The 23,898-nt window shown below is 40.4% G+C and overlaps 3 protein-coding genes across 4 annotated transcripts; 1 reads left to right on the top strand and 2 right to left on the bottom strand.

Annotated features, from left to right (window-relative positions):
* The first annotated feature begins 333 nt into the window (after positions 1 to 333).
* LOC120798937 (calcium-activated potassium channel subunit beta-3) lies at positions 334 to 4,433 on the top strand. The gene is made up of 4 exons (XM_040143730.1): positions 334 to 419; positions 1,727 to 1,930; positions 3,349 to 3,520; positions 4,065 to 4,433. Exons 1-4 carry the CDS (start codon positions 334 to 336, stop codon positions 4,431 to 4,433), a joined length of 831 nt encoding a protein of 276 aa, XP_039999664.1.
* A 1,994-nt stretch (positions 4,434 to 6,427) lies between these two features.
* LOC120799023 (phosphatidylinositol 4,5-bisphosphate 3-kinase catalytic subunit alpha isoform) lies at positions 6,428 to 19,683 on the bottom strand. 2 transcript variants are annotated; one of them, XM_040143851.1, is made up of 21 exons: positions 19,299 to 19,683; positions 17,968 to 18,383; positions 17,493 to 17,702; positions 17,079 to 17,329; positions 16,476 to 16,721; positions 16,151 to 16,236; positions 15,948 to 16,053; positions 13,822 to 13,974; positions 13,225 to 13,359; positions 12,857 to 12,981; positions 12,587 to 12,668; positions 12,204 to 12,368; positions 11,927 to 12,030; positions 11,488 to 11,659; positions 10,111 to 10,217; positions 9,634 to 9,755; positions 9,164 to 9,242; positions 8,811 to 8,981; positions 8,479 to 8,596; positions 8,235 to 8,386; positions 6,428 to 7,974 (listed from the first exon to the last, which is right to left on the bottom strand). In XM_040143851.1, exons 2-21 carry the CDS (start codon positions 18,317 to 18,319, stop codon positions 7,704 to 7,706), a joined length of 3,207 nt encoding a protein of 1,068 aa, XP_039999785.1. In that variant the 5' UTR covers positions 18,320 to 18,383; positions 19,299 to 19,683; the 3' UTR covers positions 6,428 to 7,703. The 2 variants fall into 2 exon arrangements, with proteins under 2 accessions (XP_039999785.1, XP_039999786.1); XM_040143852.1 differs by lacking the exon at positions 19,299 to 19,683 and adding an exon at positions 18,851 to 19,213 and having other exon boundaries at positions 7,704 to 7,974.
* A 1,624-nt stretch (positions 19,684 to 21,307) lies between these two features.
* kcnmb2 (potassium large conductance calcium-activated channel, subfamily M, beta member 2) lies at positions 21,308 to 23,087 on the bottom strand. Its single transcript, XM_040144388.1, has 5 exons — positions 22,955 to 23,087; positions 22,669 to 22,791; positions 22,359 to 22,529; positions 21,885 to 22,080; positions 21,308 to 21,592 (listed from the first exon to the last, which is right to left on the bottom strand). Exons 1-5 carry the CDS (start codon positions 22,963 to 22,965, stop codon positions 21,308 to 21,310), a joined length of 786 nt encoding a protein of 261 aa, XP_040000322.1. The 5' UTR covers positions 22,966 to 23,087.
* Positions 23,088 to 23,898: the final 811 nt, after the last annotated feature.

The raw sequence follows: 23,898 nt of genomic DNA on the forward strand, positions 1-23,898 counted from the left end.
ATTCAGCTTTTCCATGACAAAATGCTGCATGCAGCTGAGCCTCACAGCCCCACTGAGAGGCCATTAGCATCCTACCTGCCTTACCTGTGGTGGTTTCTATAGAAACACACATGAGGGTGGAAGGTGTTTTGGACTCACCTTTGAGCCTTGGTAAACAACAGGGAGTTCCCCAGTGAGTAAACTGCAATCCAGTCCACTCAATCAGTCGCTGTGCTGCACTTGAGTCTGTTGAAGATACGCAATGATCTTTGAGTTGTTGACAGAAAGACATTTGACTTTCAGATAGAGGAGAGCTTGTTAGGTGGATATACGTACTTGGGGCTAGGAGTGGGCATGTTCTTGAACACAGCTTCTCCCCGGAGGTCGTTCAGCATCCCCATTAACATCAACCTGCAGGGTGCTCGCAGGAGGCAGACACGGTAAGGGAGGACAATCGACTGCGCCAGGCAGCAAGGTTTTGACAACACAGCTGGGAGTTCATTATGAAGGAAAAACACTGGTGAAGTTTAACAAAGCTTCACATCCAGATTTCCAACTCTTGGGCAAATATGAGCATGTATGATTATACGTACAGTAATTGTCTGTTAGTGGTCTAAAAAAAAAAAACACAAGTTAGATAAGCTAAATGCATAGAACTGATAGATTTGTATTGACTAAGATTCACTTAATATTGCATTCAACCGATTCTACACACAAAGTTAAATTTACTTGTAATGGAGACTGCTATTGGCCTGTGAAAACCGTTGTATTCTGCTGTGGCCCTGGAGAAACTTTCAGAGAAAATAACCCAAATGATGTCATCAGGGTTACCACTTCAAGGTACCTTGTGGTGTTTTTTTTCACCAGTGGTGCTATAGAGCAATGCTATTACGAAGGGGTTCAGTTTTGTGATGCACGAGCTGTCTGCTGGTTTCACGCTATATCCTGCCAATCGACAGTCATTGGAAATGCAGCTGTCTGTAAAAAAAGACAGTGAGGAAGAAGATTACTATTAAGTAAAAACCGATTTAAACAATGCAGGATTCAAGTATTAAAAAAATCAGCTTTGCACATGTTTCATAAAAAATGAAATGCATTCAAATTATTTAAAATTTCAATTTACAATTTTTAAAATTAATTTTTTACTAAAAACCCTGTGTTATTAGCTGGGCTTGACTCAAAAAAAGGACTAAAACTCAGGGTATCTTGGCCTTGATTTTGAAGTCACCTGGAAGTGCAATACTAAACTACTGTTGTACTGGCCGGTAAAGTGTATCTCGTCACTGAAACGTCATTGGCAGACTTCTGTTTGTGGCTAAGAAATTTAGTTAATGCACCAGTTTTGACTGGTTAATTTTTTATGAGCTCTCTATTGTGCAAAGCGGAATAAAAAGGAAATTTTAGGGGAAGAAATGTTACATAGCCAAACAAGCTGCCTCCAGTTTGTCCATCTCTGATCAAGAGCGTACATGTGTTTTTATTTCAATCAAGCTAAATCTGTTCAGATACTTTTTGTTTTTTCTCCCTGAGGAGGAATCATGTCGTTTGAAAGAATACTAAATTAATCAAATGAACCAATGAAATTCACAAGTCGAACATGAAATTTGTTGATGCATCAAATCAAAAATTAAATCCGAATCGCTGTTGGATTAAATCATTACATCCCTAGTGGTCATGCATGTGTTCATATGCGTGTGTATGTGTCCCTGTGTGTTTGTATGTGTGTGTGTGTGTATGCGATACCCAGGGAGCTCCTCCACACCGCAGCGGCACAGGAGCAGGAATGGAGCAGAGGGGGGGATAGACGTGGAGGGCAGCGAGCTCGGTCCCAGATGCCGGTGTCGAATGTTGGGGAGGACAGAGCCATCCTGCTGGGCTTCGCCATGATGGCCTTCTCTGTGCTCATGTTCTTTGTGTTCGGCATCACTATGGTCAAACCCTTTGTTAACAGGTACACTGTAGTCTGTCAGGTGATGTTAAAAAGGATATAATACGATAGACAGTACTATGATTTTTAACAATAATAGAAATTTTATTACAGATTTGTTTACCCATGCAAATGTCATCCATGTTCACAAAGATAATGGAAGAACATTTAGGGCTGCTTTTTTGCATGATAAATGACTTACATTAGTAATCAATTACCAAAACTGTGTCAATTTATTTTCTTTTGAGCAGCTAATTAATGGCAAAGTCAATTTATGAATTGCAGTGTAGGCATTTAGGAAACATTCCTTAAGCATCAACAGAGTGAGTGATATTGCCAACTAGGTGTTATGCAAGCCCACTGCCACAAAGACAAGAAAAAAAAAAACATGAAAATTTAGATGTAATAAAAATAAAAATATTCTTGGTAGGTAAAAATGATGAGATAGGAAATATCTCATAATTTTGACTTGAGTACTTTTATTTTTAACATGTATACATTTTCATTTTTTTTCTTTTCCTAGCAAAATTGGGCTTCCATGAAATGTGCTACAACATTTATTAACAAGACTACTGCCAAGTCCCAAATCCATGCTACATTCTGATTCTAAGCAGGTTGTTAGTATCTAGTGTGTTCACACTAGAAAAGTGACAAAATAAAGTATAGTCATAGCTGACACATGCATACCAAATGCGCTCAATTTGATGCAACACTTATTCTCCCTCAATGTGATGCACAAAGGAAACGGAGAAGCTACTTACAACTGAAAAAAAAAAAAGAATTGTGGGTGGTGGTGTATCAGCTCCATAAAATATTCGAGAAACAAACAAAGAACGTATTAAATCTTAGAAAAATTCCTTCATTATCCACTGAGCTTTTGAGCTAAACGATAGCATCAGCATGCTAACATGTTCATAATGTCAACGCTATAAGGATGATGTTGAGCAGGTATAATGTTTTCAATGTTAAACATGAGTGCTGAGTGCGAGCATGCTTCCATTTTGTTAATTGTCACCGAACACAAAATATAGTGAAACCTGATGGGAAAGTCAATAGTTTTGCAGGTATTTAGTCACCGACCAATTTACTGGACAAACTGAAATTTTAACCTGTTGGTGGTGGTCGATGAAAAGTCAGTGGATTACCAAAGCTAGGTTTAAACCTCTGGGCACCACAAGTGTCTGTACAAAATGTCATGGCAATCCATCTTATCCTTGTTGAGATATTTCAGTCTTGACCAAAATGGTGACTTGTCTGACGTTGCCATTCCTAGAGCCCGTTGCTAGCATAGCTAAAGGGTAAAACAAGAGCACCTGACACACATCAGAGATCTAAAAAGAAAAAATGAGTGCCCTTCTGGTTTGAGTTGCATGTGTTGGCGATGTGAGGGTTAGCAGCCCACGGCCGGGTACCCCGAACCTATCCTGGCTCTTGTTTTCCAGTAACTGGGATGAGGCCAGCTGTGTGCTGGTGCAGGCCGACATCCTGAAGGAGTGGGTGGACTGCAGAGGTGTGAGCGCTGTGCCGTGCCTCAGGGCGATGGTTAACCTCCTGGGCTCCAATCAAAGTGCTTTCCTACACTTTGACGAAGAATCGGTCCTTCTCGCTCCTGAGGTAGGGATTTACTGCTGTGGAGTCCAGCTTTTGGGTCTCACCTTATAGCTTTATGAGTCTCAGGTCTGGATCTGCTTCGCATCAGTTGTGTCCTGTCGAGTGCCACGAAGGAACACCAGCAGGATACTGGATGTCCAAGATGGTAGTGGGGGGGCATTAATGCTTTATGTCTACATTCTACAACTGACACTCTGTTTCGTGGGTGTTAATTTTGCTTCTCAGGGCTCAGAGTAATCCGAGTTTTCCTATTAGCCATCTAAGCAGGGACTTAAGAAAGCACCGGCGAAGGCAAAAAACTGAACTAGCTGACAGGATAGAAAACTAGCAGTACTCTGATTCCTGTGCCCTAGTGAATATCCTGCAGACATTAATAGGAGATGCTGCTCTTCTGCTCCGTTCAAAGAGATTGTATAAAACATTTTTTAGTACGGCAAATGGAGGCCGGGAACCTTGCAGCGCGTCTCACTGATTGCAGACAGCACTGCTAACTATAATAAAGAGGTCATTGATAAAAATTACACTTGAATCATATCTTTTCTTTCAGTGTTTCTACATACCCAAATGTCGGATGGATAGAGAAGATCTTCAAGCTGAAGTCCAGAGAGTGAAAAAAACCTTGGACACTCAGCTGGGGATCACCTCATTGTGCTACACTGACCGCATGGGGCACCCCAGGGATGTCATCTTAAGAAGGAAGTACACGTTGAAGAAGGCCCTGTTTGCACTGCTGTGGCCCTGTGTGATGCTGGGCGGTGGAGCTCTGCTGGTGGGCCTCGTGAAGTTGACACAGTGCTTAGCTCATCTGTCCTATGCGATGTGCAAAGAGACTGCAGGGAGCAGGCTGACTTCAAGATACACACAGGGCAAATTGTATAAGCTCCTCCGGAGGTCCAGCATGCAGTCGCCCTCTTGACATATTCAGTATTAATGCTGCCAATAACTGTACAAAAAGCCAACTGCAATAACAAGCCAAAAATACAGTTTTTTGTCATGTAACTGGTGCACAATGTGAACCAGGGCCAGTATGTACAAAGCTGCTCAGAGTAGAAGATTTCATTTTGCTCTTATTCTAACATTTAACAATGAGTGGCATGAAGAAACCTGCTTAAGAGTTAAGAATTACTTGCAAGTGATGTAGAAATCAGTACTGCGACTTCACTGTAACCATATGTGTGGGGTTACAGATGTAACGGAGCACACTTAAACACACCTGAACACACTCAACCACATCCTCATAGGTGAAAAAGGCTTGAAATATTCAACCAGTTTTTCAATGAGTTATATAAATAATAACCCAAATAGCATCTACCACGCCAGTTCACCTAGTAGTCTTGTGTGTAGTTTCTAGGGGTAAGAAAATTTTTTTTTTTTTTTTTTTAAAAACACAAAGTTAAGGGTTGTTTAGTCTTGTCCTATGCTATTTTTTTTTTATGATGAAGCACATCAATGCAAAAGTGCCTTGTAAACAGCAGACATTTTGATAAAGTGTCAAACAATGTAATAAAATAATCAAATCTATTTAGATAGGGAGACATTTTTTTTATTCAACAGTACAATAAATGAATGCATACAGTTTCTTATCAGAAATGGTCATATGAGGATGACTAAAACAAATATTTAAAGAGGTTTTTATGATATATACAGATGGATAGATAACTAACATATGAATCTGGTTCTCTGTAAAACATGCAGGGTATCTTCTTCCTCCTTAATGTGCTTACAGACTTCTACTTAGGGCAAGAGGTCTCCACGTGACGTGAAGATCGTACTCTGACAATAGCATCAAGTCGTCCTTCATTCAACAATTCACCTATGCTTTGTCATTCATATCGTTTCAACAACTAGAAGCTGTCTACTGGGTTTTGTATGAGGGTCGTGCACATTATGCACAATTCCTCCTTTTTTTTTTTGGTTAGCATTTACATATATATGAGTTTGCTTACATTTAAAAATACAAAAATATATTACCTCTGTAGTTATTCAAGGAAAGCATTTGCACATGTAGTAGCAGTATCAGTATCTGTTACCTTCATTGTGACTTTGTTGTACCCCACACAAGTAACAAGGTCATTTCTATACATGAAATTCAAGTAAACAACATCAGGTCAAACAAAAAAAAAAGTAGATATTCGAGGATCTCATGCATAATGCAGTGAGAAAAAGAAAACAACCATAACAAGTACAAAGGGAAATAGCATCATTTAGATAGTTCTTCCATAGTGTATATGGGGTCTAGTTTTTTCAGTTTGGGTCCGGCCCACTGCTCTGTATCCTGTACAGAAGTACATGCATCTCGGTAGGATCGGTTTCCTGAGCATTTTTAAATCATGAAAAGAAAACAAAAATTGGACTTTCAGACGGACTCAAGTGTCCAGGAAACCGTCCTGTTGGGTATCATTTGGTAAAGCTAGAACATTTACTGACCTCTTACATACGTGTCCGTGAGCAAAACTGCAAAGACTATTCTTCCACACATAAGGGTGACGGTCATAGGAAAGAGTAGGGAAGAAGACACTTGGAGGGTTTATAAAAATTCACTTCGGTTACTTTTCTTTACCTGGATGTCACGATCTGGGACCATATGGCAAATGTGAGGAGAGAGTCTGTCTTAAATTATCTGTCGTATGTGTGATCAAAAACAAGGAGACAGGAGCAAGACTGAACATCTCAAACATTTTACAGATGGCTTAGATTGAAGCTCCACACAGAAACCTGGTAAGGAGAAGCAAAAGGCAAGGTCCAAAGGCGTTTCTCACAGTTCTTTTTCTTGGGAAGAAGTAGACGAAACTGTTACAGTGCAGCATTGTGCATTTTTTTTCTTCCATGTACTGTTTGTACAGAGTTTACTGACACACTTCTCTGAGCATGTCAGGGGAGATGCGTTCCTCTCTCTGCCTTAATCTGACATCAATTTTTTTTTTTTTTTTTTTTTTGCAGTATACAGTACATTTAAGGATCACAACTTGCATAGCGTAACAGCAAAGCACACTAAAGGAACACAACGCATCCCTTTCCCCTGTATTTCTTGCTATTATCAGCTGAACAACAAAAGACCAGTTAATAACACGTTATATAGCTGGCCATCAGAAAGCTTTTCTGCAGTCCACCTGTGTTCCAACTGCCTGGGGCTGATGACGGACATTTGTGCCTCAACAACTGACACAGAATAATACTGATAGAGAAAAAAAAATAAAAACAAATACTGCGGAGATCAGTGCTATGAGTACGCAAGAGACTTGGAATAGTAGTGACTATTTTTTTTTTTTTTTTTTTTTTTTTACAATAAGACTGCTGAGTAGTGGGGTTACACATCTAGTACTTTGGCTCAGTAGAAAATAGACTCAAAAAGGAATATGTGCACCGAATGCATACAAGTCTATTGATATACCGCTGTACAAAAGTCAGTTATCTGGCATGGTGTGATTTCTAAACTGAGGACACGTCGTCTGAAGGCTACAAATAAGTTGTTATTTCAGTTGCTCCAAAAGTGTTAAATGCTAGCTAGGTGTTTTCAACAACATGTCCTCTGTCAGTCCTGTACTTAGAGTGTTGGTGACTGTTTCTATGATTGTAAAGAGAGTTGTGATTTTGTGGGCACCTGCCAGGCTTCTTTCATTGTGTCTCAGCTGACCTGGCTGTGTGCACCAATATCTCACCCATCTTCATCAGTTCAAAATAGGTAGTGGAAATGAACAGTCACGTTTTCTTTAGAAAAAGCCAGCTGTGCTCGTGGTATACCACTTCATGATGTTCCTTTCTTAATGCAGATAGTTGTAGATGTATTGAAAGGAATTCAAAAATAAGAAAAAATAAAACTGTGTCCATGTCTTTTTCACATGAAGAAGGCCGAGGAGGTCCATTATAATTGTTAAGTTCCTATGAAGAAGACAGATGAAATATAACTCCACGTTGGCTTCTCAAGTTCATAGTGCAGGGAAAAGAAATTCAGACACCTGTAAAAACAGGGGCATTTAGGCATTATGTCCCTGAAATAGGTCCTTCTGAGCACCCTTATTTTGTGGTGCGCTAGCAGGTAATGTTTCAGAGTCATATGCTGGCAGAAATATTAACCAGGCCTTGGTGTGTTTGGGAAAATACCTTGCTCGCTTCTCACTATTCTTTTGGTTATTAGTGTGCTGTTGTTGCCACAGTCCTTTAGTCCTCTCTTTCCTTAGTTGCCATTTTAGTTCATGGCGTGCTGGCGGATTGTGTGAAAGATCCAGTCCATTTTGGTAGTCCAGCCGCCGTGGTGAGCGTCATTCATCTGCTTCATGAAGTAGTCGAGGGCCTCTTGCTCCGACTTGTCCAGGGCCAGGGTCTTCCTGATGTAGGCGATGTCGTCGAACGACTGCAGCTCGGGCATTCCAGAGCCCAGCATCATGGAGAAGAGGTTGATGAAGAGGTTGGCGTGCTGCCGGATTGCCAGGTACGCTTTGTAACACATCTCCTGGAACCTGAGGGGCAGAAGGAAAAAATTACCAAAAAGGATGAAAGCAGCGAAGACGTGTGGGGACAGAGAAAACCATAACAGACCAGTGGGGTCAAATGGGAAATTCTGAGCCTCAGCCACAAAGAATAGATGAAAGTTCCATCTCATAATATCTTAAAAATAGCTCAAACTCCTGTTTTGTTTTAGCTTTGTTTGGTTTGATTTGTCACTCATCATTTTTCTTTCATCCCAGGATAACAAACTCATGTCGACTGCTGGCATTACCTTTCGAACTCCCTCGTTTTGGTGCACTCTTGAGTTCCTTTGCTAATAACGATCAAGAAGTCCTGTGTAAGCACAAACGGCACACGTTCTCTCTTGTACCCAAACTTCTTCTTTTTGTGGTCGAGGAAATGGCCGAAGTCTATGTGGAACAGCTGTGAAAACAGAAGAAACAAATACAAAATTAATAATTATCACAGAAAGTATGTATAAATAACATAGAAAGAATATCAAATGTAATCGTTACCTGTCCATCATCTTTGACCATAATGTTGCTATTGTGTCTGTCCCCTATGCCCAGGATAAATGTGGCTACACAGTAGCCTGCACATGACCGTGTGAACAGATCTATGGCCTGGTCATACCTGAGAAATCAAACAAATTGAAAATACTTTAGTCTCAGAGAGGATCCAGTAAGTGTGTGGACTATTACTCAAAAAAAGAAAAAAAAGAATCTGTGTTAATGTGAGACTTTTAGACTAGAAGTCTTCACAGTAGTCTTAATATTATCACTAAAAGCACCTCTACACCTTACAGAAGACCAGAAAAGCCGTATAAATCACTGATTTTGCCACTCACATCTCTCCCTTGTTCTTATCCTTCAGCCACTGATGCAGTGTGTGACTGTTGAACTGCAGTGCCCCCTTCAGGCCTCCTTTACACTGGATCTGCATGATGGTGTGAGAGTTCCTCACCACCTCAATCAAACCCACACAGTCGCCGATTGACAGGCAACCATATGGCAGCATCCTGTGAAAGGAAGGGCAGAAAACAACTAGGGAGGCAGAAAAAATGAGGACAGCAGTGACCTGAGGTGGCTGGAAGGGGCTGCCACTAATCTGCATTCAGGCATGGAGTGCAGAACATGAAAGGTCCAGTGCCTGTTAATATGTACCTGCATCCTCGCTGTCATGGTGAAGTGAGGAGCCTACCTGAGATCAAGGCCTTGGTTCTGCCAGATGTTCTCCATTATCCTAATGATCTGCAGCGTCAGCATGTCCTGCCTCAGATCTGCGGAGGCAGAGAGAGACCGGGAGGTGGATGACAGTGAGGTGAATATTAGTTGCGTAGCTGCTCTTTGATCAAATCCATGATGCATTATGGAGCAGAGGTGTCAAAGTCAGTTTTGTCACAGACAGTGCAGCAGCTGCGGGAACGTGTGATTCGAATAACGTGACTTGTTCTTTCCTTAGTCCATGGAAACAGCATTGATGAGGTTGTGTTTGTGTACCATGATATACCCTACAGGCTTAGAATGACTTATTGAGTATGCCCAGCAAGAGCAATTTCAGGCCTGTGTGTGTTTGTGTGCGAGACAGTGGCAAGGATTAACAAAGAGAGGTAGAGAAGCAGAGAAGAAGAAGAGAGATACAAAGAGAAAATACACAGAGACAGAACTCACCATCTCCATTTTTGAAGATGATTTCGTTGTTCTGAAAGAGCAGCTCTGACATCATATCTGGGTTTTCCCAGTTAAGCCATAGAGGTCGCTTGGCTGATGACATCATCCTGCATTCCTCCAGGCTGAAACAGACACAGGGATGTGTTTTAAGAGGAAGAAAAATGATCGAAAAGAAGACAGTAAGTCCTCAGTAATTATGGCTGTGTTCACGAGTCCTGAATCAAAGCAATATATACATTATTTCACCCCAACTGAATCATGTGGACTGGGTTTACTGTAAAATTAGGCTGTTCTAAGAGCAATGTGTACATTATGTCCCTAAATGTACTTTATCCACTCACAAAATCCAATCTCAATTAAACATAATAGTATTTTACGACTTGTATATGGAAAGGAACATAAAGCAACACCTGCAGAGAAAATAAACATTAAATGCCAACCAATTAAATGGAGTTAGATTAGAGTGTGTTGATGTACCGGAGGTTTCCCAGCTGATGCGCTGGATTCAGTGGGGATGTGAAGCTTTGTAGCGCATCCATGTAGTCAGGCCTTCTCATCTGCTCCACTAGAAACTTCATTTGAACCTTAGAAAACATAAACACATGTATGAGTTATTAATAAGCTGGTGTTGAGCAGCTAGAGGAGTAGGCCAGCCTGGCAAATGCAGCAAGTGCAGACAGCTTACTGCTGCTTCTCCTGAGCAAAATTATTAACCCCTCACAATGAGGTAATGCTGCTTCAAAGAGGGCTTTTGGGTAATGTCATGCACCCTCTGGTGGCTGTGTTGGAGAATCACAGGTCTTGGCATTAACAAGTGAAAATAGTTTGCGAGATTTTGAAACCTTTGACTGATCTAAAAAGCACTGATTAGAGCAATTTTGTGCTGAGTGGATGGACACTAGTCAGACAATGTTGAGTTTAGAATCATTAAGTCAGTTTGCTAGTTAGCTAGCTAACCCACACACTAGCTTAGACAATTAGCAAATTAGCTAGTGGCTAAAACCTTCTTGTAGCCCAGAGTTAAATATTAAATTTAACATGACTTACTTTGCTTAGCTTGTCCGGTAGCTAAGATTTTTTGATTATTACAAATAACATCGTTATGGCACATGTCTACAAATTATTTTGATAGTCTCCAGTGCATTTATTTTTCCGTTGTTCCTTCTTTCTGATTGCCCTTGTTTTATGAGTAAATTCTCATATTTTAGTAAGGAGTGTCCCTGTTTTCTCATCTGCATTAATTTGCTCTTGCTGTGTTTCATGTTAATGGAAACTCAAAACTTCCTCTCTTCATTGAAACAATTCCAGCAGTTCTGGTGGTATAATCTTTTCATTTCCCAAGAAGGCTTTTATTGTGAAACAACTACAAGAAATGTTTCCCTTCATTAATAGCAGCTTAATACCAAGAAAGAACAGCAAAGTACAGCAGATTAGAATTAAACAGGAAATGAAAACTATAATCTTGATAAAAAGAACTATCTAGGAGCAACTGATACTGATGAAAATAATGCTTTGGAAATATAGATTTTGCCAATACTTTACTTATTTTTACCTAATTTTACCCCTGGACTTATTTGGAGCAAAACTTTATTTAAGTAACAGCTTTTATTTTATTTACTTTCCATTGTAATATTTGGCTATTACTGTAGGGATCATTCCTTTTTTTAGAGATGTGTTATCCTGGTTTGGTTGAAATCAATTTAGCTGCAAGCAAACTGAAGTCAACTGTCCAAACTCTTTTCCCTCTACTATATATATATAGGCATCTCTGTGACTAGACTAGTCCAGATGTTGTCAAGATTAAACTCAACAATTCAGTGGATCACAATTAACAGCCGCCAGCTGTTAGATTACCTTCTGTGCCTCATCTTTCTTCTCCTGTTTGAGGAGGTCGGTGAGATTGATGAGTTTCTCCATGGCCTCCACCTGTCTGCTCAGGTGCTTCAGATACATGCCACATGCCCGGCAGTATGACTCCAGCAGCAGGCCGAACCGCTGGCTCACCGTCTTATTGTGCATCTCTGACCTGCGCACATGCAAGCAAGGAATTTAAAAAAAACCAATAAGAGGTTGTGTGTGCCCTAATGGAAAACGTGTACAAGCCTCCATAGATGCTCACATACACTCAGTATCCTAAACATTGACTGACATCAGCTGTTTTCACAGACTTTTCTTAAATTCAACATGACTTCGGACCAGACAGTTAAGTGACACTCAAACAAGAGTTTAACCTTTCAAGTCACATACAAACAGCTCCAACTCTCGGAAGGGAGACCTTTTTAAATTAACTCACTTTAAATGCCAGAAGAAAAAATGTCCTATCCTCTGATTGGTTAATGCCTTTTTCAGCAGGAAGCGTGCAAGTGGATTATCAAGGTACTGCTCATACTTTAGAACCTAGACGCAGACATAGAAAACAAAGAAAATACCATAAAACGTTGTTATTTGTTTAAAAACGACTAGAGTATATCAAGCTGAAACATCAACCTTTTTTTTCAGAATAACTCACCATAATTCACATTATTTACTTACAGACAGTTGCAGTAGAACCAAATAAAAATGCAACGCACCTGAACTAGTTGAATGAGGTACTGAGAGAGTTTGTCATCAGTTAGGTATTTGTCAAGGCACTTTACGGCAAAGTCTCTGATCATAGGATCGGGGAAGTTGCAATCCAGCAACTCCATGGCTTGTTCTGGCTTGATAGCAGGCCAGTCCTTCAGAAGGCAATACATCTGAAAGGAAAAACAAACATGCGCTGACTACGGATATATATTTTTGGCACTTTTCAGTCTTAAAAAAACTTACAGTGCATGAGACAGTGTGTTAGTGTGCACATCTGTAAAGATCAGCCAAGTTGCATTAGTATAACATCCATGTTAGGCACTTATCTATTACACCTTGTGATGTCCTTCAATATAAAGGTTTTTCAGCTGTAGAAACCTAAGCTTACCTGTGCAACCTCATCTCTGGAGTTCCATTTCACAGCCAAGAGGATCTTGGGGAGGATCTCTGGCATATTGACACAGTCTTGTCTAGAACAGTTTGGAGATAAAAAAATTAATTATTTTTATAACATCTTGGTCAGCCCCATGTGACGGTAGAATGACTTTTGGGTAAAATGTAAATGTTTTGATAAAAGTGTGTTGAGATAAAATCCAAACAGACCCCTCATACAACCTCAAAAACACCATATAATGATATAGAGCCAAAAACACATTACCTGTGCCTCCATAGAAAGTCTTTTTCCTGCTCAGTGATGTCAGACAGCGGGTCTCTGTTGCACACCTGCCGTAGCTGCTCATTGTCGCTGTCAGTCAGAGGGTTGTCACGTGCCAGTCTGTTACTCTATGACACCATATAACACACAGTTTAATAAAATAAACCGGGGAGTGTCAGCACCACATGGAGTCTACAGGGACTTATGTCACATAAATTTTAAATGTGTGAATAAAATGGTGATATTATGTCACTCTCTGCAATGTGAGTGAACCATGATGTGGTAGCTGCTCAGAATGAAAATTAGATCTCATAATGAATCTGATAAGTAAACCGAAACACATAATAAAAAGCAAACATTTGATATCTTACCAAACCGGTGTGGCAGTAATTAAAGCCAAGCTCTCTGGATATATTCCAGTTTGCATGGTCCTCAATGATGGTCATATCAGGGAACTTGACAGGGCAACTGAAATGGTCAAACTCCAGCTCAAGACAGGGGGTTTCCTGCATGTTCAGAGGGGGTTGGAAGGAGAAAGGTCATTCAAAGTGTTTACTGTAATCAAAGAAAGGTGTCTGGGTCAATGAGAAATTCATTAAGTGGGATAAGAAGATTGGTTGTTTAAATCGAGGTGGCTAAGACAGATACATAGATAGATAAATAGATAGATAAATAGATGGATAGATAGATAAGATTATGGTCCATGTTGCATGGTCCATTCTGGTCCATGCAACTGAAAGAAATCTGTTTTGCTAACCTGTGTATTTTAAATTCTATTATAATTCTTATATGTATAATAGAATCTAACTTCAACAAAAACAATTCCATGGTAGAACAGAGAAGAGCAGTGTTACATTTGAAATCACCCCATCACATCAATATTTGCTCTGGAAAAATATATGAGACACTACTGCAAGCACAAACAGTGAGTGAGCATTGTGCTCAGAGCGTTGACAACTGCTGTTCACCTTGTTGGGGTTAGAGCCTGTGACGCCGATAGGGTTGAGCAGATCTTCCAGGCCATGTGGGACAGGCCATAGGTTGAGAGCCATCTTCCCTGCTACTAGTGTGTGGGTGTAGTCAAACAGGTTGATATTGCCCCAGGCAAGGGGACAGTGCTCCTACAGGAAAATACCAGTAAGACGATCCATATGAAGATGATTAAATCGGCAACAGTTCAGGTTGATGAAACAGACAGGTGCAGTGCAGAACACAGGGAAGTTGTTTATTTCCCATAACTACATTAACCGGCTCTGTTAACTGCTTTGAATCATTAAACAAACAGAAACTTAAATGACCACATTGTTTCTGAGCATTTAAGACTCTTAAAGTAACATTTCATGTTACAATCCTTGAGATTTTCATGAAATCACATGCTGTTTTTGATACTATTTATGGTCAGCATTTTCAGCGTTAGTCATTAAATTATTTTACCATCTGTAATTAATCCTCTTATTACTAGTTTTTAGTAGCATAGTTTTTAGTACGTTTGGGCGGAGTTCGCCATACCAGTGCTGGATTCAAATTGCCTTCCTAAGCATGAGGGATTCAGAGGAAAGGATGCATGTAATCTAGCATTAGCGTTTTCTGTTCACTCCCCTAACACCGTATCATAGCTGTATTACGATACTGCGAATGCTAACAACAACAATTCCTACGGCTGCTGCTTCACATTATAAGCTTTCAAAAGGATAAACACAGGTGGCATTTATTGTGAAGCGGTCACAGATAATACCAGAATTATTCATCAAAAATGCATCAATAAAATAAACGACATGATCCTTTTTTTTTTTAAGCACTTTTTGACAGTGGATCAGCTTTAGTGATGGGAATCGAGAACTGGTTCCAAATTGCCCGAACCGTCGAAATTGTGTGCCTCCGAGCTTATCAATTCCTTTTATCGATGCCAGCGTGTTTTTACCGAGAGTTGCACATTGACATCAAACTGATGCGTCTACGCTGCCAGAAACTTGAAGGAGCCCTGGAGGAGAGGAAGAAACGGTCCAAGCCTCGCTTCATTTCACGAAGAAAGATGACGACAGTTCTAGTTGTAATGTCTGTAAAATGGTCATTTTAAGTAAGGATGGAAACACCAGCAATATGGTGAAACATTTTTCTACGCAACATGGGCTTAAATTCCAAGAATGCCATGCATTTGACACTACACACGAGTGCGGCTTCTTCCCAACCCAGCAGCACATATGTTGTAATAACATTAGTGCCACTAAGGGAGGCTTAGTTACATTTTACTTTAGAATGCCATATTTCACTCTTGTCAAACCAACGACTTTTTGACCACACACCTGTCTGAGATGCGTAAATTTCCGTAACTGAAAAATCTGTAAATTGCATTACAGAAAATAACTGAAAATAACCTGGGTTACACTCTACCCCTTTAAACTGCACGAGTTTCTGCATGCTTATCGGTCACATGCCATGCCACCCACCTCCCCAAGTAAATTCTTAACCTGTAAACCACTGTAAATGAAAACAGCGTTTAAACAGTGGAGCTTATGCACACCTGAGTCACATGCATGCCTTTTTCTTTCTCTGTTTCTGCACTGTGTTCAGACTCAGAGATAATAAAACAGTTGCGTTGACACTGAAAACCTGTGTAGGCCTACTTACCTATCATTAAGGGAATTGATAAAGAATCGGACCGATAAGCAGAATCGATAATGGCATTGGTATCAATAAAATCTTATCAATTCCCATCCCCAATCAATTTTAAAGTTTGCTTAGAGTAATGTAACAAAACAAAAAAAACAACCAACCACAGTGAGCTCTTGGCTCTTAGATGAAGAGCTGCAGGCAAGAGGCTGAAAACCTTCAACTCCTCAGCAAGGTAGCCAACTTTACTGTGTCCTGCTGTTGTGTGTAGAAATGATTGGCCATGCACACAATGAAATCAGATTGCGGTTGCTTATTGCATGATGGAAAAAGGCCAAATACTGACTGACTTCTGTATTATCCCAGTTTGTTTGGCTGCACCGTAAACAGACACATTGGGAACCATGGGTGTTGCCAAAGCTAAGAAGACTGAAGTTTTAAGCATTAAAACTTTAATGTAGCATTTCAGCATTTCACTGCTAACCTCTTTAGCTCCCTTCCTCCCTTTCACAGAGCAGATAGAGAGGCAGAGTCGGGCGGCACGGGGGATGTCTGGAATGTACATGTCGTAGTTAAGCCACTCGTTCCACCTGGAATAAAAAAGGAAACAACCTTTAAATTAATCAATACCATTACTGTCGCAATGCAATCCCAGAGTATAAAACACTATTCGTTATTGTGTACTACCTGGGGTTCGAACAGGGGACCCGCTGGGTGTTGACATTGTCACATAACTGCTCTCCACCGTGGTATATCCCAGTCCTGACGTAGATCTAGAGCAGTCACAAGAATAACAAATTTATATACTGAGCCGTTGAGTGATAAATGTATCTTTCATTGCATTTTTGAATGTATAAAGTAAAGGATACTGTCTTCAGATAACCTTTCAAGGTACTGGAGATGTGAGATTATGGTCAGGATTTATTTTAGGTACACCAGAACAAAGCAGAGAATCTTTAAAGAAAACAAGATGGGGTAGTCACAGCACCATACTGATGTACTGCATTTCTACCTTGTCAATGTCTCTGATATTGACATTGACGTAAGTGGCACACAGTATCCTGATCCTCAGCGTTCCGTTGATAATCCATAGAGACTTGGTGGCTGTTTCCCCATTCATGTAGGGTGTTGCTGTGGATATTCGCCTTGCATACGACGGCATGGCGAAGTTGTCCATAGGCAGCTGGGAATACAGGCTGTCTTTTGCCATTAGCATCAAGTTGGGCATCCGTCCCAGCATGATACAGCTGCGCACATACTGTTGAGGACAGACACATTGATATTTTGAAGTACCTGTGATTGTGACATTTTGAAGCCATTCATACAATTACTAGGTTTCTCAATGTGTAAAATATTACATTTTGCAATTCAAAAATAACTCAAAACTCAAAAATAACTGAAATATTCAGAACTTTGTACTTAATATACCATGAATAGTATGGTCTATTCTTAAATCAGCACATTTTACAGGCAGCATATTTTCTCATTAATTTCGTTTCATGTCATGAATGTCTAGCCCATCTGGATTGGATGATAATTTGATGTGAAGTGGCTCTCTTCCCCCTTTAAGTACAATAGCATCAGGTGCAGTTAAGATAAGCTTAAATTAGATTACCTTGTACTGACTCAGAGGGTACTTCTCCAGTAAGTATTCATCACAGCCACAGACTTTGAGGATGTACTTTCCCTGATACTCTTGCACACACATCTTTAACTGTTCCTGGGAGAGTAGCATACTGCGTGTCTTCTTACGGATGGCTTCCGCAATCACCTGCTCTGGCACACAGTCATGGTTGATTTTCAGGGTATACTTCTGTTTGTCATTGCTGGGTGATACAATTACCCAAATGACCACAATGATTTGACCTGAGGGAAAGAAAATAAAATATCAAATTTAAAAACTTTGCTATCGTTTTACATACACGGACAAGCTGCAAACAGAAAAAACTGTGAATGTTTGCCAAATACATTGTGAAATTTTCAATAGAGTGAGCATGTGCTGCCCAGAGACCAGAGTAAAATGTCATACCTTTATCTAGCTTGTTATAGATGTGCCTGGGAAGTTCTGCTGAGGATTCTACATTGGGAGGGTACACGTATAAAGCTCTACTGTGGGATCCGTTACAGTCTCTGAGGTCCACAGCATCTTTGCAAACATTTAAAATGTTCCTTCTAAAGTCCTGCACTTCTGGATCTTTCACCAAATCAAATTCACATATGGGCATTCCAATTGCAAAACCTACAAAGAAAAACAAGTCATTAATAAAAATGAGTTGTGAGTCCTTTAACCTCAAAATGTTTCAAGATGCATTTTTCATGACACGTGAAATAATAATGCAGTTCAATTCATAACACAATTTGTTGTGACCATTTAAACCCAATGGTATTATGTTAATCCTTCTCACTGTGAGTAATGACATTGCCAAGGCCAACGGCTGTTACAGTGCATTACTGTATAGTACAGTAGGTTGTTTTGTAACTGCATAAGAAGGCGAGAATCATACCTATCTCTCTGTTGAGAATTTTCTCTTCTCTGTTGCCTACTGGCTCAATAACTTTGAGGAAGGCCTGGAAGAGCCTAAGATCACACAACCTCCTGGTCTCATCGTAAAACTCCTCCCTCTCTGCCTCCTGGGTGACACTGACAAAGATGTAGGAGCTCTCCTCCTGCAGCAGATGGTAAAGAGGGTACTTCCTGGCCTCTTTGAAAAGCTCATGTTTGACTGTGATCAGTGTGGCCTCCCGCAGGCACTCCAATGTGAGAATCATGCCATTTGGCAGAAGGCAGTCCACTAGGATGCTGGGGGGCATCAAGTGCATCCCCCATAGTTCTCCTGAGGAGGGCCTGGGAGGCATGGTTGTGCCAGCAAATCTGCTCTTTTCAGAGGCTGGTAATTATCAGATGCACAATGTCAACCAACTGTGAGAAAGAAGGAAACAGAGAATTATCTAAGAACCACTGACCTGTGTACAAAAACAGAAGCGCTTGTGGTAAATATCTGACTTCAGTGATGGTAGAGTTGCATAGGAACACAATATAAAAATGTTAACTACACACACATGAGCCCAATTTAACATGGGTAGCCAAAAGTCTGTAATTACATTGCAGAGGAATGACTATGGGATTGTATATTGCTTTAGTGTTTCTGACTGACCATACTGCACATAGTTGTTATGTAATGGTACTTTTTTCAGTTTGACAGGTGATAGCAACACATTTATGACAACGTTAATAATGTAACTTGAAACAAATAAAGATGTAACTGCGTTTATTTAATTATTGTCACGTTAGCGCCTAGGCTAAAGATAACACAACTTGTCATTGCATTAGAAACAGAAAAATCGTTAAAAAAAACTTTCGCTTTAATAACTTAGTGTTAAACTTACCCATGCTAAGTCAAAGACGGGAGCACTTAACTGATAAATGTCCAGAGGTGTCGAATGAAATGAATTCAGAAACTATGTAAACAAACTTGTTAGCTAACAAGCATTACCCATACATTAGTTAAGTGTGGCTACCACTGCTAAAGTTTAGCTTTTAGCCCAAGCTTGACAGTCACCTCGACTAGTCTCAGTGTTGTGCTGCTGCTTGGTGGATTAACGTTAGGTGTTGTTTCTTGGCTAGCTAGCTAACCATGCTAGCCAGATTCACTAAGCAGATCAATGTCATTTGCAATATGAAAACCTCGACTCATATACAAGCTAATGTTAGTCTTACGCTACCACAACATAAGGGTGCGACCCGATAGTTTGTGAGTCACTGAGTAGCTGTTTTGGTTGACAGCAAAGGCCAACACACAACAAAACATGAAAACAAAAACAAATAGAACGCTACCTCTGTCAGATAGCTAACGTCAACCGGTTAGCTACGAAGCCTGTCAGCCAGCACAATCATTAGCAGCGGCTAGCTGAGTCAATCCCATTCGTGCCCGCTCTGGAAGTCTCCACCAGCGGTGCTAGCTCTAACCTTAGTTCATCCAAACAATGATACTAAGGGGTCGGGACAGTCCCGGTTCCGTGGAGAAAAGACACCCCTAGCTCCCAGTGATGTTGTCAATACGCTGTAGTGGGATAAGTATAAAATACTTCATGATGTTCTTCATCGTGCTGTTCCGAAAATACACTAGACAGTTTGGTAGCACGCTAGCTCCACACAGCTAGCCTGCTCGAAGAGCGCTAGCTGGCTCATCATCATGGACCGCCCTCCCACACACACGGAGTGTGTTTAGCTGGTGGAGAGAGCAGTTTGTCATGAGATGAGACTTGGGAATTCACGGGAACTCGCTTGTCCACTGTTTTCTTCGATGGTACATGAAAAGCCTCTTAAGAAATGCCACCAAAGAGCACATGAGAAAAACAGTGCCAGTCGTTGTTGTGTTGCTACAGACAGTCATATGCAGAGCCCATAGCAAATTCTCTGCAGCGTGTGTGTGAATGGATGAACCCCCCCCCAGAGAAAACGTGGATTGAAAAAAGGATTTCTGCTAAATTTAGAATTGATATATTCCGTTGTGCTTTATTCTTTCTGCCTAGAACATTACATTTTCCCCGCTTGTTGTAGTGTATCTATAAAACTAAGTAACATTTCAGTGAAATTCAGTGGAAGGTTGTAGGCCATGGGCAGAGGAACTAGTGATTAGTAACATAATAAATGTTAGTGTCTATTACTCAGTGGTTGAACAAAGTCATATATTCAAGGACAGTGATATTCTTTAAAAAAGATATGATAACATCAGCAAGCCACACATTATTATCTATCAATGTGTGTTTTAATGCAGATTAAACTGTAATAAAGCTTTCTTTGTTTTTAAAAGAAGTTTAAGACTGTGCAGCCCTGGCAGATGTATGTGCTTTTTGTGTGCTTTTTAGTGCATAAATATCCTCTGGAGATAATCATTTATTACAGCTGTGACCACAAAGACCCATATCACTTGGTGCAGTGCCACTGCAAAATCACCACAATGGGAGCATTAAATTAGTGTTTTTGTGAATTAGATAACCTGGACTACTTTTACTTTTTTAAAATCTGCAAATATACTGTATGTAAGCATATGATGAATGAGATTCATTTTTAAATAAAGTGCATAGTATTTCAAATACTAATAGAGATGTAGAGCTTTACAACTTCATTGTGCTGAGTTAAACTAAATTCCCATATATATATATATATATATATATATATATATATATATATATATATATATATATATATATATATGGGAAATGTATACTTTATATTCAATCATGAAAAACTACATTTTATAATCAAAGACATACTACGTGGTAATTTGTCATTGGGATAGTGTGTATAATCTTATTGTTTCAGAAAACAATCATGTGATTATCAAAAAACAGGGAAGTTGGAGAAATTCTCACAATAGTACAACCTTGCTCAATATTAACAACCACATCATTTAATACATTTTTAGAAAGACTAGTGTTTTGCTCTGTCTGTTCAAATATAGGTTATAAGTGTCATAACAAGCACACACTTAGCCTATAATACACCGTACATAAGATTACAGGCAGAATAAACTTCCTTGTAATCAAGTAGCCTCTGAACAATTTACGATGCTTTAACACCATGCAAAATCCAGTCATAGTTTTCCCTATATAACAGTGAGTTACACATCTGACAGTTCCCGCTTCGGAACATTCAGATCACTTTTATAAACAGTCACATCCTGAGTCCAGAGTGAAAGTCAGCTGTTCCAAATGTCTCAGCTGAAGAGGAAAGTTTGGAAGAGGTCACAGCAAGGTCGTTCAGTACGAACAACCCCTTTCATGTCATATGTCCATCACCAAACCACCATGTGCTTGGCTTTCCCAGCTGCTGCACGTATTTCACCTCTTGATCTTCCCTATCTCCTCACACAGTCTGGAGAGGTACTGTGTGAGCTTCACCATCACGATGATGAGGGCCCCTCCTGTGAGCATGCAGGAGGGCCAGAGCAGCGAGTGCAAGACGACGCTGTGGTCATACAGCCGGGTCAGGAGAACGGTCTCCTGCTGCTCGCTCGGGTCATAGTAACAGGGGACCTGCTGCTTCACCTTCAGGCGCTCAGAGATGTTCATAATCATGGTGTGCACGGCCACGCTGTCCTTCTGGCACCTGGGCACATAGAAACACTATAAAGACAGGATTGAAGGACACTAAGTTTATCTCGAGGGCAATCAGTCAGTCATACTTTTTGCTTTGGTGATCGGGGCTTTCAAGTTTTGTTTATTTCACAACACTGAATACATCACCCTTCATGTATCACCTTTTAGCTTGACCAGGAAAAATTCCAAATCCTATCAGCTAACATTTTCTGCATTGGGAACAGAGTACATCTATAACCAGGCCAACATCTGACAGCCGCTGTCAACATTTGAAACGGTTCAGTAATTCCCCATATTTTCCATCTGGCACAGTACTCACTTCGGAGCTGGCGTCCTGGGTCTCTTCATTGTGAGATAAACGGCTGACACGGCCCGTGTTATTGACGCTCACGTAGACCTGCAGACAGGGGTATTTGGAGACTCTCCAGCAGTCTGACCCACAGTTGTAGGAACAGTTCCTGTCTGCTGTGACCGTGGAGTTGAGAACAACACACACACCCTCCTCTGTCCACACACTGTGTTGACATATAAATGAAGAGCCAATTTAGTGCAAAAAAAAAAAAGGGGGGGTTCAGGGGGGTCTCATGGTATGAAATCAACTTGTTTGGGGTGTAATTTGTCCCTGAAAACTGGTTTTATAAAGTATTTATTTTTGCAATTTTCTGGTTGAGAGGACTGAAGCAGTTTGTCAACAAGCACGTCTGATGAATAAAACATGTTTCTGACAGGAATATCCAAGCTAGCTCTTTAATAAAGTGGAAAATAAAAGACTATTCTCACAACAGGCCTGTACCTGTCCGCATAGGAGCGTAATATGGTGATCCCCAGGACAAAGTACATCATGACAGATGAGAGGATCATTCCAAGACCAAGGAGAATGGCCCGATCTTCTCCAGGCTTCAGAGCTGTCACCGTCTTCTTCTTGTCCAATAAATCTACTTCACGAAATTTCTGGTAGATTGACCTGATGATGGAAAATTAGGAGGAATCATTATTTAAAAGCTCTTTTAACAGTGACATGAAAATCATAGTGAATGCAAATCCGTTTTTAACCTCTGCATTTTAAGTGAGTTTTTAGGTCTTTAATGGTATGAAGCTCTTACCTCCTTTCATTTCCTCTCCCAGATCCTGCTGTATTTTTGGCCCCTGCCACAAAGAACATCTTTCCTGATGATCCACGTCCTCCTTTGCTCTCCGAAGCAGAACGGAAAGATTGTTGAAAAGATCTGAGAAGAATTATAGCCATTTTTATGTTTAGCTGTAAAGTAGCATAGGAGTTGATACACTGAAATGCACTTTTGCTACCAGGATCCTAAACATAACAGAAATCCCAAGCCCCTGGTTACAAAGCAAATTTGTGAGTAAAAAGAACGACAAATCATACTGTACCTTTGGTGCATATTTGCTGTCAAACTCACAATTTTTGTAAATATGTCCAGTTTTGTACAAAAGAAATAAGGATATGCTTCTCCTAACTACCCTGCAAACAGGAGTCCCTGATTATCAGTGTATTATGATGTGCTAGGACAGGAAGCACCCCCGATATAGTGGCCTCCACCAGGTAAACATCTCATTTTGAACACAAAGAAATGCTACAAAGGGTAAACAAAATGACAGATAGCCACAGATGAAAGGTGTTAATGCTGATGAGGCGCTCCATTAAATAAAACCTACCTGCTGTATCCTCAACACTTTAGCTGTCAACACAAAGTCATTGGGTCCTCTCTTGACACAACAACAACACCTTGCACGTACCTCCTCTCGCTCTGTGCAGGCCCTGCCGTTTGGAGAAAACACAGTATTCAATGCTGCGCCTGCAGCTTTGGGCCCCATAAATAACATTACGTTGAAGTCAGATGCAAATGATTGAGACATTACGAGTTATTCGTTTTGGGATGGCCGAGGGTTAGCCTTAAGGTTAGGGTCAATGCAAACTCACTCATGAGATCGCCAGGGATTCATTCAAAAACACAATTTAGAACAAATATGTTAACACGGCCATGTTATTCGTTATGTGTGGTCATTTGCTCAGATCAAAGCAGTATTGTCACTGCCTTGTCAAAATCAAAAGTGAGCTCCATCATCAGCCAAAAGTGAATAAGAAATATCAATAAACCATGTGGGAGTCAAAAATCAAGTCATATTGTTCATTTACTGAACTTCATTTGTTTATTGGACATCCTCTAGCCATCATTCAGTCCTCTAACGTTCATATTTGCAGGGGGATAACAACCTCGCCAGAGTGCTAGGAGCAGAATAGTTAGAAAATAAGCCAACAAGTTCCTCTTAGATGAGTAATTTCCTCATTGTATTACATTCCCAGCTGCTTAGGG

This window comes from Xiphias gladius, chromosome 14 (genome assembly GCF_016859285.1).
Source record: "Xiphias gladius isolate SHS-SW01 ecotype Sanya breed wild chromosome 14, ASM1685928v1, whole genome shotgun sequence".
Taxonomy (NCBI): Eukaryota; Metazoa; Chordata; class Actinopteri; order Istiophoriformes; family Xiphiidae; genus Xiphias; species Xiphias gladius.

Bases quoted from the DNA above. Each gene is read 5' to 3' on its own strand.
- LOC120798937 (XM_040143730.1), top strand. From the start codon at position 334: ATGTTCTTGAACACAGCTTCTCCCCGGAGGTCGTTCAGCATCCCCATT. The intron at 420-1,726 runs GTAAGGGAGGAC...TGCGATACCCAG, and splicing joins GCTCGCAGGAGGCAGACACG to GGAGCTCCTCCACACCGCAG. The intron at 1,931-3,348 runs GTACACTGTAGT...CTTGTTTTCCAG, and splicing joins GTCAAACCCTTTGTTAACAG to TAACTGGGATGAGGCCAGCT.
- LOC120799023 (XM_040143851.1), bottom strand. From the start codon at position 18,319: ATGCCTCCCAGGCCCTCCTCAGGAGAACTATGGGGGATGCACTTGATG. The intron at 11,660-11,926 runs GTGAGTTAATTT...GCATGTGCGCAG, and splicing joins TTTTTCTTCTGGCATTTAAA to GTCAGAGATGCACAATAAGA. The intron at 8,982-9,163 runs GTAGGCTCCTCA...TTCCTTTCACAG, and splicing joins AACCAAGGCCTTGATCTCAG to GATGCTGCCATATGGTTGCC.
- kcnmb2 (XM_040144388.1), bottom strand. The intron at 22,530-22,668 runs GTAAGAGCTTCA...TTCCATCATCAG, and splicing joins GGGAGAGGAAATGAAAGGAG to GTCAATCTACCAGAAATTTC. The intron at 22,081-22,358 runs GTACAGGCCTGT...ATGTCAACACAG, and splicing joins TTACGCTCCTATGCGGACAG to TGTGTGGACAGAGGAGGGTG.